This window comes from Notamacropus eugenii, chromosome 2 (genome assembly GCF_028372415.1).
Source record: "Notamacropus eugenii isolate mMacEug1 chromosome 2, mMacEug1.pri_v2, whole genome shotgun sequence".
NCBI lineage: Eukaryota > Metazoa > Chordata > Mammalia > Diprotodontia > Macropodidae > Notamacropus > Notamacropus eugenii.
The window spans coordinates 270,316,625-270,331,652 of NC_092873.1; the positions used below are offsets into that span (position 1 = coordinate 270,316,625).

A 15,028-nucleotide genomic window follows, 5' to 3' on the forward strand; every position below is an offset into this window, starting at 1 on the left:
TAGTGTTCAAAAAAAATATTTATTTATAAAAAATACAATGAGATCAGTTTATGCTGAGAAATGCAGCAATAAATACAGCTGAAGAAAACAAAGCAACAACTCTACATTGATACATTGGCACAAACAGGAAGAGTAAATGCACCGTCCAAACCTAAAACTTCTGAAGGCTCATTTTGTACAAGCTCCTTTAGTAACACTACTCCTTAAGTGTCTGGTCAGCTTCGATATTAGAATGAATACACGTTTAATCACAAATGCACATTGATCATGACTTTATTTAAAAATTAGCAAACAATACTGTAGAAACAATGATATTTAAATCTCTAAACTGCTGCATCTCAGATTTAGTTGGAAAAAAAACACATTTAACAATAAGCATGAAAGTTTCAGTCTTCCATGTAGAAACCAGATACTAAACTGTAAAAAAAAAAAAAAAAAAAGAGAAAAGCTTCATGTGGTCCGTAAAATACCAGTTTAAAGTAAAAGATTGTAAAAATGCATAGATCTTTAATAAAAGAACTGGCTGTACAAAAGTACTCCCCTTTCACAGTATTCCTTTTTACTTCATACGCGAATTATTGGTTATGCTGTAGAATATAATTGTTACAGCACTAAAAGGCATCTATTTAGGGAAGAGGCAAAGAAAGGAAAAAGGAATGTATGTAAGGCATTATTTCTTTTAAGTATAATAAGCATAATAGTGTTTTAGGAAGACAAGATAAAAATTACACAAGGCTAGCTTGGTTTTCACTGAATAAAACAATGGACTAATACTGAGCTTTTTTGTGCAAATCTAATAATCAATGCCCTGGTCACTATATTCGTAATCTCTTGGATAGTCATCTTGGTACTCCACATGATAGTCATCTGGATATTCTGCCTGATAATCATTATCACTGATTTCAGACCCATTTGTTCCTGTTCCTTGGCTTCCATTATGTATTACAGGTTCTGTTGGAGCAGCACAATATTTGGGATCATATACTTGTCTCCCAAGCCCATAGACACTCATTCCTTTCTGGGAAGCAACTTTGTTGGTACCCATCTGTAGCGAAATTGTTGAGTTGTCCACTGGTTGTAATGTCAGCTTTTGATCATAGATGTCTCTTCTGGTACCTGGTGCTAACATTCCAGCCTAGTATAAGAATATTCAACAGGAGAAAAAATTCAGAATAGTATCTGAAATAAACATTTGCGAAAAAGTTTGGGATTCTTACAGCAAAATGCTCTTGTTGGGACACTGAGTACTCAAGTTAAAACATTCTGACTGGAATAGAAATTAGCATGAACCCTGATTAGTTACTAGGTATACCAAGATTACTGATTTTCAAATTTTATCTTGTTCATCCTTTACACAACAGGGACTTCACAGATATCTGCTGACTTAAATAGCACATGCCCTGATAATAAACATTTACACCTTTAGAAGGCTTGCATGCCTATGTGTACACTGTGCTATATGCCCTAGAATGTATTTTATGAAATGTATAATCCTACCAAGCAATTTTAAACACAGGATTTTTGAAAAGCTTATCTTTTTTCCTCACTACAAATCTCCTGTTTTCAAAAGGGAACTGCATTTCATTTTGAAGTTCAGGTGTTCTATGATAGGGATATATCCTTCTTCTTCATGAGACATGGTCGATCTTAAAATTATAACCATAAGCATTTTGAATGTTTGTTAACTTATTACTTTTTAAAAATAAAAAGTACCACTTACCTGACTGGCTCCTTTGTTAGTGCCCATTTGCAGACTAATTGTGGTCTGGTCAAAGGGCTTGTCAGTTTGCATTTTGGGATCATAAAGATGCCTCCTAGTGCCATAGGCAGTCATTCCTGCCTGGCTGGCACATTTGTTGGTTCCCATCTTTTAAGAAAATGGAAAAAAAAAAATCTATATAGTTACTACTGTAAAAAACAGGCCAAAAATTTAGAAGACAAGCTTTTAAGAATTATATTACTATTAGTGAAATGTGATTCTAATTCCATTCTCAAAGAAAGGCTATCACTGTGTTAATAGATTAGCGTGTCTAAGACCATATTATTCTGGCAAACAACACCAGACCTGGTTTTATAACTAAGTTTTCTTTAATTATCTCAAGGATCACTGAATTCTGCAAAACAAAAATTAACCTGAATTTTACTTTAATGACATTCAGCACTTTAAAAGAGAAAAGTATTGAGGCTCTTGTTTCATTTCTCAAACCACTGAAAGAATGAAAATGGCTTAGTCTATAATGGGAAGGTCAAGTTAAAAAAAAAAAAAAGGTTACTCTTCTGTCCAGGGCTCTCTCTGAAGCCAGAAGATCACCTACAAGACTTTTAACACAAAAGTAGAAGCAAACATAAGCTGTGTCCTCAAGGAGATACAGAGGCTCCTAACATTAAGATAGAAGCACACCTTTATGTGTCGAGGGAGGTATCCATTTTGTGAGAAATCACTTTTATTTGCCTCAGTTTTAAGCCTGCTATGTATATACTGTTGGATTTGGTTTTTTTAGGGGGTAGGGAGAAACAGGAAAGAAGGAAGAAAAGAAGATCTGGGGTTAAGTCAAGCCTCTTAGGAAAGCCTGCTGACACACTGGAGGTGGGTTGTGTCATAGCAACAACTGGCAAGTGTATCTGCAGGATAGGTTAAAGATGTGCCAATATGTTCCTAGTTCTGGAGAGACATTTTTTTTTTTTAATGGGGGGACAATTGGGTGAGGAGATAAAAAAGGAAACACTGATGTAGTCCAGACAATCAATAGAAGAGGACCCTAAAGCTGTTTCTGATCCTGTGTAAACAACGACAGGGCCACACCAAGATCAAGCCTAAGCCCCGCATCCTAACATTCATTGCCTAATCCTTGTTAGTTTTCCTGGCTGCCAATCCCCAACACCAGAATCTTAAATGTTTCAATGACTTCCAAAGTCACAGCAATAAAGGAAAGGTGGATCTGAGTGAGAGTGGCAAAGTTGCTGTTAACTCTAAGTGCGGTTTCAGTCCCAAATATTCCTAAGCCTCTCATGGGAACGTATGGTTGTGCGGAACGACATATTCTTAATATTTAGTCAACCCTTTCCCAAGGACATTTTAAAGCTGAGATTCAGATTAAATTACTGCCCCTGTTTCTTATTCTCCTCCTCACCACACCAATTCTTTTCAGCCTGGTCCTACATATATAAAAAATGACTTTGTGGACTAACATAGGCAGCCTGGATTATCAGGTCAGTCTGACCACCACAATCTATAACAAGCACAAACAGAAATTACCTTTTTTTAAAAATGTCTTTGGTAACAAGACAATATCACAAAGGAATGCCCTTATCCTAGTTTTGATAATTAATAGGTACAAAGAAAAAGACATTCAAAAGTTTACAAATATTTCTTTTAGTATGGTAATCTAAAAAAATTATACTCATTTTCATATATAGAATACCATCTGAAGTATAGGGCATATTCAGGGACCTCAGCAAATGCTTTTAGGATGTGAGGTCCACATGAAATCTTTCTTTGGTCCCACTGCAAGATGGGTAACCCTCAACTTTAAGAATATATTTATTTGATTTAACAAAAAAAAAAAAAAAAAGGAATTTCCCCCAGGTTCCTTTGGCTTGGTTTCATTTGCCTGGATATTCCTAATGCGTAAATAAAGCAGGGCTGCAACATCCACACTTAACCAGTTAAGTTCTGAATACTTAAGTCTTATGTTGAAATATTCACGTTTTATAAAAATAAAAAACACTTTTATTACTTGCATGAGTTTAAAACTTTGCAAAATGAATTTCCGTAAACACCACCAGCTTTAGTTAACACACCTAATAAATTTCAAATATTGTCTTTTAGGAGGGAGTGAGTCACAATATAAGCAGTCACCCTTCCAACTTCTCAAGCTTCATTTTCAGGTAAACATTACCTTCTACATGTCATACCTCACTACCTCACTGGGCAATACTTCAGGGGAGCTCTCTAGTTTGGACCATCCAACCATCTATAAAGAGCCTTTTTATGACTGTCTTTGTCCTACCTCCCACCTCCCCAGGCCCATTTCCTTAGTTGTTATGGAAATAAACCTGAGCAGCATGACAGATAACATTATTACCTCCTAAATGTATAAAAACTATTTTGCATAGGGGAACAAAAATGTACACTAGGAAGCACATATCAAATGTTACGTGCACCTTACCTGTAGGCCAATTACACTTTGTCCAGCTTTCAGTTTTCCTTCATCAAAGCGCCTTGCTTGTTTTTCTGCATATTTGACTCCAATGTCAATTGTTGTATGGAATCCTTTTGTTTTAGCCTAGGTGTAATATAAAAACATATTTAAACAACCACTTAAAACTTTACCATTAGAAGTTACACCACTAGAATCTTACAATGGAAGGGGAAAAATGATACTATACCTGGAAGAATTAAAGGTATCAAAGCATATGTATAAATTTCTTTAAAAGGTAAACATCACTACATTTTACCTGATTTGTGAAATATGAGACAAATTCTCTGATCAAGTCATACTAATATTACAGGATTCCTCTGTAGCAGTTCATTTTTCTGCTGGAAGTTATTTTCCCCAAACCTTCAGTATTGTAGCCTGTCACCAACAGTTAGTTTATTCTAGTTAATAGACATATACATACCAGACCTGCTAAAGCTACCAGTGTAGTCTGAACTTGGGTCATGTTTCCATTCTCAAAAAGGTCATTTGCTTCAAAGATATCGTGCGGTTTCATACCATAAGCCTGAATGGCTTTAATAAAATTGCCGATGTTCTCCAACTGAAAAAGTAAAGACAGTCAAGTTAAACTTCTGGAACTAAATAGTCTAAGGCATGATGCCTAGGCATTAGTTTAAAAAAAAAAAATCTGCCTAAAGCTATCTAAAGTCATATGAAAAAATGCTCTAAATCACTACTGAGAGATGCAAATCAAAACAACTCTGAGGTACCACATCACCCCTATCAGATTGGCTAACATGACAAAACAGATAGATGATAAATGTTGGAAAAGATGTGGGAGAGTTGGAACACTAATTCATTGTGGGTAGAGTCTGTGAACTTCCAACATTTTCTTTGCTAATGACATTTCAATGTTTTGCTTCTTTTGTAATTCTACATATTTTATTTTAGGCATTCAAAAACATTATTCTGTGAAGCACGTTTTATTTTATTTTGCTTTTAAAAAAAATTTTCTACCCAATTCATTCCCGACATTAATAGTAAGTGTCCCCCAAGTACCGTAATGGGCCCCCTTCTTGATGATTACCATCTTTATGCTGACTCTCGGATTTATCCAGCCCTAGCCCTTCTCCCAACACCCAGACTTGAATTCCAACCGCCTGCTTACTGGACATCCCAAACTGGATGACATTTTCTTAAACGTAGTTACGTACCAAACTCAACTTTTCTATTTCCCCCTCTTCCTACCTTCCCTGTAAGTATTAAGGCATCATCACCCATCCTTTCAGTCATCCAGGCTTACAACCAAGTGTCATCATTGTTGCTACACTGTCTCACTGTTCATATCTAATCTGTTGTCAGGTCTTCTTGACTTTACCTTTGTAAGGTCTCTTGTACATGCCCCATTCTCTCCCCTGACACTGCCTCACCTCCGGACTTTAACATCCTGTAGGGTATTACTGGTTGGTCTCCCTGCTTCAGTCTTTTTCCCCCATACTCCATACTCCACTCAGCCATCAGACTGATCTTAAAGAGGTCTGGCCCATCACTCAAACTCCAGCTGCTCCTTTTCACTTCCAGAATGAAATATTTGAAGTAATCCTCTAGTACTCCAAATTCTTTGTATCTGGTGCATTCCTCCTACCTCATCAAACTTCCTACCACATACTCTGACCTAGTGACTCTGGCCTCTTTGCCATTCCTTCCATAAGACACTTTCTGGCTGTCCTCCCTGCTGAGAAATCCTTCTCCTCTTCTGTCTCCTGCCTTTCCTGAAGCCCTAGCTAAAATCTCACCATCTACAAGATGTCTTTCCTGGGTCTCCTTAATGCAAATGCTTTCCCACTATTAGTTACCTCCAATTTATTTTGTATGACATCGTTTATAGAGTTTTTTTGCATGTTGTACTCCCCATTAGACTGAGATCCTTAAGAGGAGGGACTGCCTTTTGACTTTCTTTGCTATAACAAGCACTTAGCACAGTGCCGGGCACATAGTAGGTGCTAAAAAAAAAAAATGCTTGTTGACTTGACTTACCCCTACTACATACTGGTCATAATGGGCAAGATAGAAGACAGGGACTTATTCTAAAGGGATATAAACACACAAATAATAGCAACATTAGGTAGCACCTACTAATACCATGTAAGATATAAAATCATCAAATCAAAATCTAAGTATTAAAGACAACTCTTTGAAACTGGGTCAGTCCAACATCCTTTAGCGTCAGAACTCAAAGAATTTAAGGAAAGTTTCACAAAGGAAAGGGCACACGATTGAGCTGAATAAGCTCTTGATAGGCAGAGGCAGACAAAGGAAAAGAACAGCATTTCAGGTGGAAACAAAATAGGTGAGGCCCATTTGGGGCAGCACAGGTAACAGAAATGAGGGGCTCCTGTTTGGAGACTCTGTTCTGTGGGCAAAGGAAGCCATGTAATAAAATAAGTAGAATGGTGCTTCTGAAAATCTGGGAGTACTGAATAAACTAGATTAGAAGAGAGGGGGAGGACTGTGACAGAAAAGGGAACCCCAACAGGAGGGTACTGGTCAAGGTAATGAGGATCTGATGTGGGGTAGAGGCAATGGGACTAGAAAAGGGGCAGCAGGGTAGATTGCTGCACCATCTGTGCCTGCCCAGAAGCAGGAAAACCTAAGGCCACATACAGCCTCAGACATTTACCAGCACGAGCCTGGGCGAGTCACTACCGTCTGCCTCCCTGTTACCCCCTTTTATAAAATGGAGATAATAACAGCAACTACTACTGCCTTGGCTGACTGTGAAGATCAAGTGAGATCAATTCTGTCTAGTAATCAGTGTGGGCTGAGATTTCCAGTCTGCACAACAAGCACGATATTGGAGATCAGAGGAAACGACTGGCATTTCAAAGAAGATAAACTAGACAGACTCACTAAAGATGCATATGATAAATCTGGAAGACAGCATTAACAATATCCTGATGGCTGGGAGGACAGACAGACTCAGTCTAACATGACAAGTGATTACTTTTATACCAGCTATACTTGTGTTCCAACTTTTCATATGCTACAGAATTAGGAGGGTTAATTAAATAAAGCCTCATCTGTGAGTCATGATTGCTAATGAGACATTAAAATCAGAGGCTGTCATCAGTGTTCAAAATGTGTGTGTGTGTGTGTATGTGAGAAAACAGAGATGGAGAAGAGTAGATCAGATGTCTGTGTTCAATTCTGAGATCTGCATTTGAAAAGGAATATTTGCAAAATAGAGTTTTGCTTAGAAGAAGCACCAGAATGACAAGGGAATTTCTAATTTGAGGGATGGTTGAAGGCCTCTGGTCACAAATCTTCAAGTACATAAAAGAAAAAGTAAACTTGAGGAAAAAAGATTTGGACTCATTGAGGAATAAAACTTTAACTACTCAAAGAGATAGGTCCTTCCACACTTCCAAGGAGTTGGACATTTATCAGGCAAAATTAAAATTACTATGTGGTTTATTACAATTTCCAAAACATGTCTGAATGCTGCCTGTTAGTGCAGAGGCAGCAAAGAATAAACAATATGCCCTCCAGCAGTGAAGGCCAAGGGCTCAGCCTAACTCCTTCCAACCCCAGACTGCTACAGGACTCTAGGAAGCCACTTAACCAAGCCCAAGCACCTTTCCAGGACTTCCAGTCACAGAGCTAGCGCCTCTCTGCACTGATGAAGGACATGCACATGAATGCTTCTTCCTTGAGTTCCCTACATCCACAAAAGAACCAGTAAAAAGGAGTGTGTCATGTGACAGCTGCACATTTACTCATACATCCACATAGAATACTGCATCCTACCTCACCTATCTCACTCATCAACAAACCCTATTATGCCTATTTATAGGGCTGCTTATTTCAAACCACAGCCAGAGTTTTGAAAGCTCTATAACCATAAAGTCTAGGAATACTTAACTCCTGGTAAAAGGAAATGCTTCCTCAAATTTTTGACAAAATAGCTACACTGAAACCTAACTTGCAAGTGTTCATTATGTTCATTACTTCTATCTTGCATTATCTTACTTACCTGAGGCCAGTTTAATGAAGATTCATTAACTTTCTTCACCGAACCTGGCTGGAGCTTGTTTATAAGTCTGAAAAGAAAAAGGGAGAAAAAACCCTCAACAAAAATATAAACACCCAAATCTTGTCTTTTTTAAAGTTTAACCACAATGCAAATACCAGAAATATAAGGACTACATGAAATTCAAGAGTTCCAACTTGGAGCAAAGAAAAAAACAGGTCATACTAAGAAAAAGGAGGAAAGCAGAGAAACCTGGACTATCAGGAATAAATCCCCTGGGTGAATGTACACTTACTCGCAGAGGATTATGCCATCTTTTAAGCCCAGCTGAAAGTTTGTTCCAATACTCAAGCCTGTAACTTCTTCTATCCAGTTGCGAAGATCTTCCTCTGCCTGATGGTCATATTTGGAGGCAATCTGTAAAACAGATAAGACATTTTAGAATTTAATTTTAAAGACTTCAAGAAAATGCTGGCACTGACTAGCTTGTTATTACCCATTAAGATTAAAGCTAATACTATGCAGCAGTTTACCCTAGATATTTCAATTGATGGTCCAGTCAGAAAACATAGTAATTGAGCTAAAAAACTATAATTTTTAATGTTTTACATGACTTTATATGTACAAATGATATATTGTTTGCCTTCTCAAAGATGGGGGAGGGGCTAGAGGTAGGGAGAAAAAAGGGAACTCAAAAATTCCAAAAATGATCACTAAAATGGATTTAAAAATGCAAAAACCATAATACTAAATCAGGAAATAGATTCAGGCCAGTAAAATTATTTCTTTGTACAGCGACTCAATTAATAACTAGTGCAAGTGGAATTCAAACAAAGCTTCTGCCTTCCGAACATGTGATGATTTATGGTAGAAAAAAGGAACAAAATTAAAGAAAAATTTTTTCTATAAAATACTCAGTCATACAAAAATTTAAAGCCAAATTCATATGGGCACCAAAATGAAAATGTACAAGTAATATAGAGAGCTAGATAGCCAGTTATCAATCAAGTACTTTTTCACTAAGTTCAGGATAAATTCCACACCCTCAAACTATATTTGCCAGTTTAAATAGAAAAAACACTTAGGTTACCTTTGTGCTAAGCAGTTTCTCTTTTATCCATTCAACAAATGATGAGTTTCTACTATGCATACAGTACCTAAATTTATGGGACATAACACTTCAAGACACTAAAGTTCAGTTTTTTCCACAGAAGACCCCTGCTGTGCCCAAAGAAACTAGTACTATAGTCAGCAAATAAAAATCTAAATTATCAAATGATCTCAACAAATACAAATAAAATAAGCAAAATAAGGACTTGATTTGAAAGCAAACCATAGTATCCAGCTAAGTTCTTTTAAGCAAAACTAATTTAGGTGCTGTTTTCACTTCCCATCTTTATAGTTTTGGGTCTTGTTTTTTAAATATTACCCTATGCAACTCTCAGCTGTCCCTTCCCAAGAGGGCTAGCCCAAATGACAAAGAGTATTTTCTGGAGAAGGACAGAGAAAAATCAACACAACTGTTTGATCTGTGGACCTCCCCATCTCTACCAAGCAGTGGAGGTTGAGCCCCACTCAATCTTTTTAATTTTGTTACATTTGCTTGTGATTTTTTGGTGTGTCACCGTTCTTTCCATTTACATTGTTACAAGTCACTGTGCACGTTATTTTCTTGGTTCTGCTTATTGACTGTATCAGTTCATATGCTCTTTCCATGCTTCTGTGTGTTCATCACATCATTTCTTAGAGTACAGTAACATTCCATTACATTCACATACCACAATTTGTTCAGTCATTCAAGTATCATCTACTTGTTTCCAATTCTTAGCTATAATAACAAGTGCCGTTATAAATATTTTGCAGCATATGAGTATTTTTTCCCCTTATCAATTGCTTCCTTGGGATATTACAGCAGTAATGGAGTTTCTGGTTTCAAGGATAAGGACATATCAGTCACTTTATTTGCATAATTTAAAATTGCTTTCCAAAATGATCATACTATTTTACAGCTCCACCAACAATGCAGTGGTGTTCCTAGCTTTCCATAACTGCTCCAACATTCTTGTCATCATTTTTTCTAATTTGTCACCAATTTTCTAATTGTGGAATGAAACCTCAGGGCGGTTTTGATTTTCATTTCTCCTATTTCTTATTATTTGCGATCTGGAGCATTTTTTCATGTGGTTGTGAATACTTTGCAGACTTGGTTGTTCATATCATCTGACCATTTATCTATTAGGGAAAGGCTATTCATTTTATATGTATTTATTAACTACTTACACACATATACACACCCCTTGGACAGGGCAGCTAAGTAGCCCAGTGCATAGAGAGCTGGGCCTGGAGTCCGGAAGACGAGTCTTATCTCTAGCTTCAGACCCTTAACTAGCTGTATGACCCTGGTAGCCCTGCTTGCCTCAGTTTTCTCATCTGTAAAATGAGCTACAGAAGGAAATGGCAAACCATTCCAACATCTCAGCTGCAAAAACCATGACTGAAATGATTGAAAACAACATCTTGGATATGTCTAATTTTGGGGGGTGGATTTTTTTTAATAGTCCTAATGAATGTGTATGCTATTGTAATTCTTCAATCACACATCTGTTATTTCTTTGTAGACTTTATGCCAATCAGGTGACATCTATTTAGCATTTACTATATGCCAGGCACTATGCTAAATGCTGAGAAGACAAAAAAAAGGCAAAATAGTCCCTGCTTGAATGAACTCACATTCTAATAGGGGAAGCCAATGTAATTTCCGATTCTCCCTTATTTAATTTGTTCCACTGACCTACATATTTGTTTTTTAACCAGTACTAAATCATATTGGTGACTGTTTCCTCATAAAATAGTCTGAAGGCTGGAAGGGTCATTACCTCTTTATTCTTATCTTTTAAAAATTATTTCTCCCTTGATTTTCTATCTTATGCCTCCAAGTTAATTGTTTTATCTAATTTCTGTAAAGCATCCCTTATGGTGTTAGGTTTCTACTAGAATTGCCTTGCTCTTGATTCTTTATCAAGAAGTAAATGAGTCACATCAGCATTACGGCTTCAAACTGAAATGACTAAATAGCCAATATTCTAGATTAGGGCAATAGCCACATTTCAGGCTTCACAGATTCAAAGTCTCTCCTTACTCCAAAACATTTTTCACTAAATTAAGTGACGGATGACTACGTAAGGTTTAAATCACTAAAGTGATTTTAATAAAAGTAAAGGTCTACCCACATCAACCCCCTAACTCAGCAAACTCTAGTGGCCTGCTATTACTTCCAGGATCCTCCAGCATTTAAAGCACTTCATAACCTATCCCATTCCTACCTTTCCTACCCCCTTCCAGGAGCCAGGTATACTGGCTGAGTGGCTGTTCGTCACACAGGGCACACCATTACCACCTATTTCTTTGCTTGTTTCCTTCCCTTCTTCCCCTATGCCTAAATTGTTTTCTCTTCTCACCTCCACCTCCTACCTTTCCCAACTAGGTGGCTGCTGATACCCTTTTCAACTCTCAACTTCAGTGTTTTTGGTTTTTTGGGTTTTTTTGAGTATTGCCTTACAAAACAGGTAAAACTAGTGGAACTGAAAATAAATCTATAGTAATAAAATTGATGTAAAACCCATATAAGCCACATCATCTTTGGAGCATTTCTTAGATGAAACTGGACAGAAGACAAAGAGAAAAGTCACAAAACAAAAAAAACTTTCCATTTTTATATTCTTAACACCTTAGTTCCCAAAGTACTATTTGAAATAATAGAAATGGCATTCAAGAAGATGAAAAGAATGGCTGGACCAGAACAAAACATACTAAACCAAGGAAACCAATGTTGGAAATGACTACCTTGACACAATTAAGAGATCATTTGATAAGCTACCTTCTTATTTAAATGAAATCTGTTACCATCTCATGCTCAAAGTACTATAATAATTTCTCAAAGGAAATGTAGGACTCTAGTTTTAGAAAGGAATAATCCCAAATGAGAAACTTAATAGCTGTTAGGCAGCTGGGTAGTGTGCAATGGGTACAGTACCAAAGGAGTCAGAAAGCTCTGGATTCAAATCCTTCCCCAAACACTTGCTAACAGCTGTTTAAGTTCAGGCAAATTACTGCACTGATTACAAACCTCAGTGGGGGGTGAGTGGGGTAGGGAAGGGCCCAAATCTCCAACAATCCTGATCTTTATCTGGCCACTGGACCCAGATAGTTCCAGAGGAGAAAGTGAGACTGGTGACCTTGCACGGTCCTCCCTCACTTAAATCCAATTCACTTGCAAGTCGTGGCATCATGAGCATCAATCAACATTCCTAATATTATTAGGTCGTCTTTAGGAACAAATGACAAACAGCAACAATAGAACCTTCTCAATGAGAATCGACATTATTCAAAAGCAACTGCCTAACACTCCATCAGAGCAAACCAATGAAAAAAACCCTCCAGAAGCCCAGAATGTGGCATGTGGCTGGATGTCTTATGGGGCACATGTGTAATGAAAATAACTCCAACTAGGAAACTGGAGTACTTCTAGCACTGGACTTGGAGTCAGGACTACTTTAGGCTCAAATGTTCCATTAGACACTGGCTGTGACCTGGGCAAGCTATTTCCCTTCATTTTGTAAAATGAAGGGGACTAAACCGGATGGGCTCCAAGGGCCTTGTCAGCAGTAAACCTACAATTCCAGCATGTGAATTGTTCCCTAGTGCAATAATCTCTATTAGCAACCCAGTGTTTTAACTGATGTAACGCATGACCACAAATAGATCAAGAGACAAGAGAACCTCCAAACTGCTTCATCTATCAATCTCCACGCCTAGCAGGCAAAGACAAATATTGATTTAAAATACAGATTTATTCATTCAGAAAATGCTAATGGATAATAGTGGAAAATTACTCCAAGTCATACTTGGAGGAGACCCAACAGCTGTTTTCAGGTATCTGAAGAGCTATCGTGGATGTGGAAGAGGGACTGGCCCAGAAGGCAGGTCCAGAAGCAGTGAGTGGAAGCTACAAAGAAGCCAGATGAGGCCTGATGGCAGGAGAAGCTTCCTGGAAACCGGAGGCTGACGGCTTATCAAAGTGCTACACAGGGATTCTTTTCTGTGTACATCTTAGACCAGATGGCTTCCTTTAAAGACATGGAGCCTTCTGCAGTAGGCTCTTCCTCTGCTGCTAGGGCCTGCCTCTGAGGTCCCATCCCACCTACACAGTACCATGTCCAGCATGTACAGCATTATTTGTATGTCATCTCCCCCAGGAGAATGGGAGCTTCTCTAGCACAGCAACAGCATTTTTGCCTTTCTTTGTATTCTTAGGGATTAACACAGTGCCTGGTTGTAAGCACTAAATAAATGCTTGTGGACTGGCCATGTTTTACTATGCAGACAACTCACATGGAAAGCTTGTTTTACTCTGCTTCCTAAATATTTCTAATTATTCTCAATCTTAGAAAGATTGGAGCTTTTTGTCCACAAAGAAATACAGCTAAATATAATAAGTATCCTTTAAAAAGTGATGTGAGAAAATGGCTTTTAAAAAAAGTCAGAGGTTTTTGGTTTGTTTTTAAATGCTAGCCATTTAACAAGAAATCACAAAATTAGGACATTTATTAAGAAAATTCTTAAATACTTTAGAAAAACATTAACTTTGTACAATCTGGGTTGCTGGGGGGCCCCCAGGTTAGTAAACGACATCTTGTGTCTAACTCAATCCTCTCCTCACATCCATTAGGAGTCTTCCTTCAATTATTTCCTAATATATCTCATCTCTGCCCAGACTTGCCATGGGCATCTAAAATTTTACATGCCCCCCCCCCAATAAAATAAAATAAAGGACCTCATTTTTAGTGGTCCCTCTAAGCCCTCCCTTCTTCTGAACAGAACTTCTACTGAGGTCACCACCAGTGTATTTGTAATCACCCACATTCACAACCTGATAGTCTTTTCCTCTTCACTTTCCCTCCTCCTGAAGTCCATCAATCAATCAGTTGCCAGATCTTGTAGCACTTCCCTAACATTTCCTACCACTTCTCTACTCACTGTGGAGTTCAGACATCCTCGTTACTTCTCCCCTGACTGTTGCCACAGCATCCTCTCCTCCAATTTATCTTCCCACAGTTGCCACAGTGATGGATGCTGCTAAAGCGCACCTATGACAAGAAGCTTCGATAGCTCCCTCTTGCCTGTCCTTCTGCCTTTACACAAACCTTTCAATACCCAGCCTTTTTTTCCCAAGAATTTTCAATAATAATCTATTCATTGCCTTTAGGAACCAATACAATTGCTTAAGCCTGGATTCAAGGCCTTCCACACAATTTAGTCCTAACCTAGTGTTGTAGACCAGTCTTCTTTCATAAACTGTATTCCTCTTTCCACTTTCTCTATTCATGCTCCACAGAACTGAGGGGTTCCCTTAACTTTCAACCTCCAAACGTTTGTGCATATCTGGAATACATGAGTGCTACAAATTCTAATTGCTGAAATTTTCTTTCCTCCAGGTTAGCTCAGATACCACCATTAATGAAATCAATCAATTAAATTTTTAAAATTAAGACAGTTTATACCTCAGGAGGTATACAGCTTAGTAGGGAGATAAAACACACATAGAAAGAAGTATAACAAAAAATAAAACTATAATCCATTAATACATACTGAATGAAGTCAGCAGGTATTCATTTAGCACCTACTTGCCAGACATCATACTAAGTTTTGAGGCTATAAAGATTTAAAAAAATGCCCCTGCCCTCAAGGATCTCAAAAGCTAATAAGTTACCCTCCCCCCCAAAGAAGTCTGGGTTTTGTCAGAAGGTGAAAGATGACACTCAGAGTCTAGGAGAATGAC

The 15,028-nt window shown here is 37.8% G+C and overlaps 1 protein-coding gene across 1 annotated transcript in view; it reads right to left on the bottom strand.

Annotated features, from left to right (window-relative positions):
* CNN3 (calponin 3) overlaps nt 1–15,028 on the bottom strand; it is a 34,764-nt gene continuing 19,736 nt past the window's right edge. Inside the window, exons 2-7 of the mRNA XM_072644068.1 lie at nt 8,486–8,607; nt 8,194–8,260; nt 4,624–4,761; nt 4,170–4,286; nt 1,721–1,867; nt 1–1,135 (exon numbers count right to left, since the gene is read on the bottom strand). Of these exons, the coding sequence (XP_072500169.1) occupies nt 794–1,135; nt 1,721–1,867; nt 4,170–4,286; nt 4,624–4,761; nt 8,194–8,260; nt 8,486–8,607 (933 nt within the window). The 3' untranslated portion in view covers nt 1–793. The remainder of the gene's footprint in view (nt 1,136–1,720; nt 1,868–4,169; nt 4,287–4,623; nt 4,762–8,193; nt 8,261–8,485; nt 8,608–15,028) is intronic.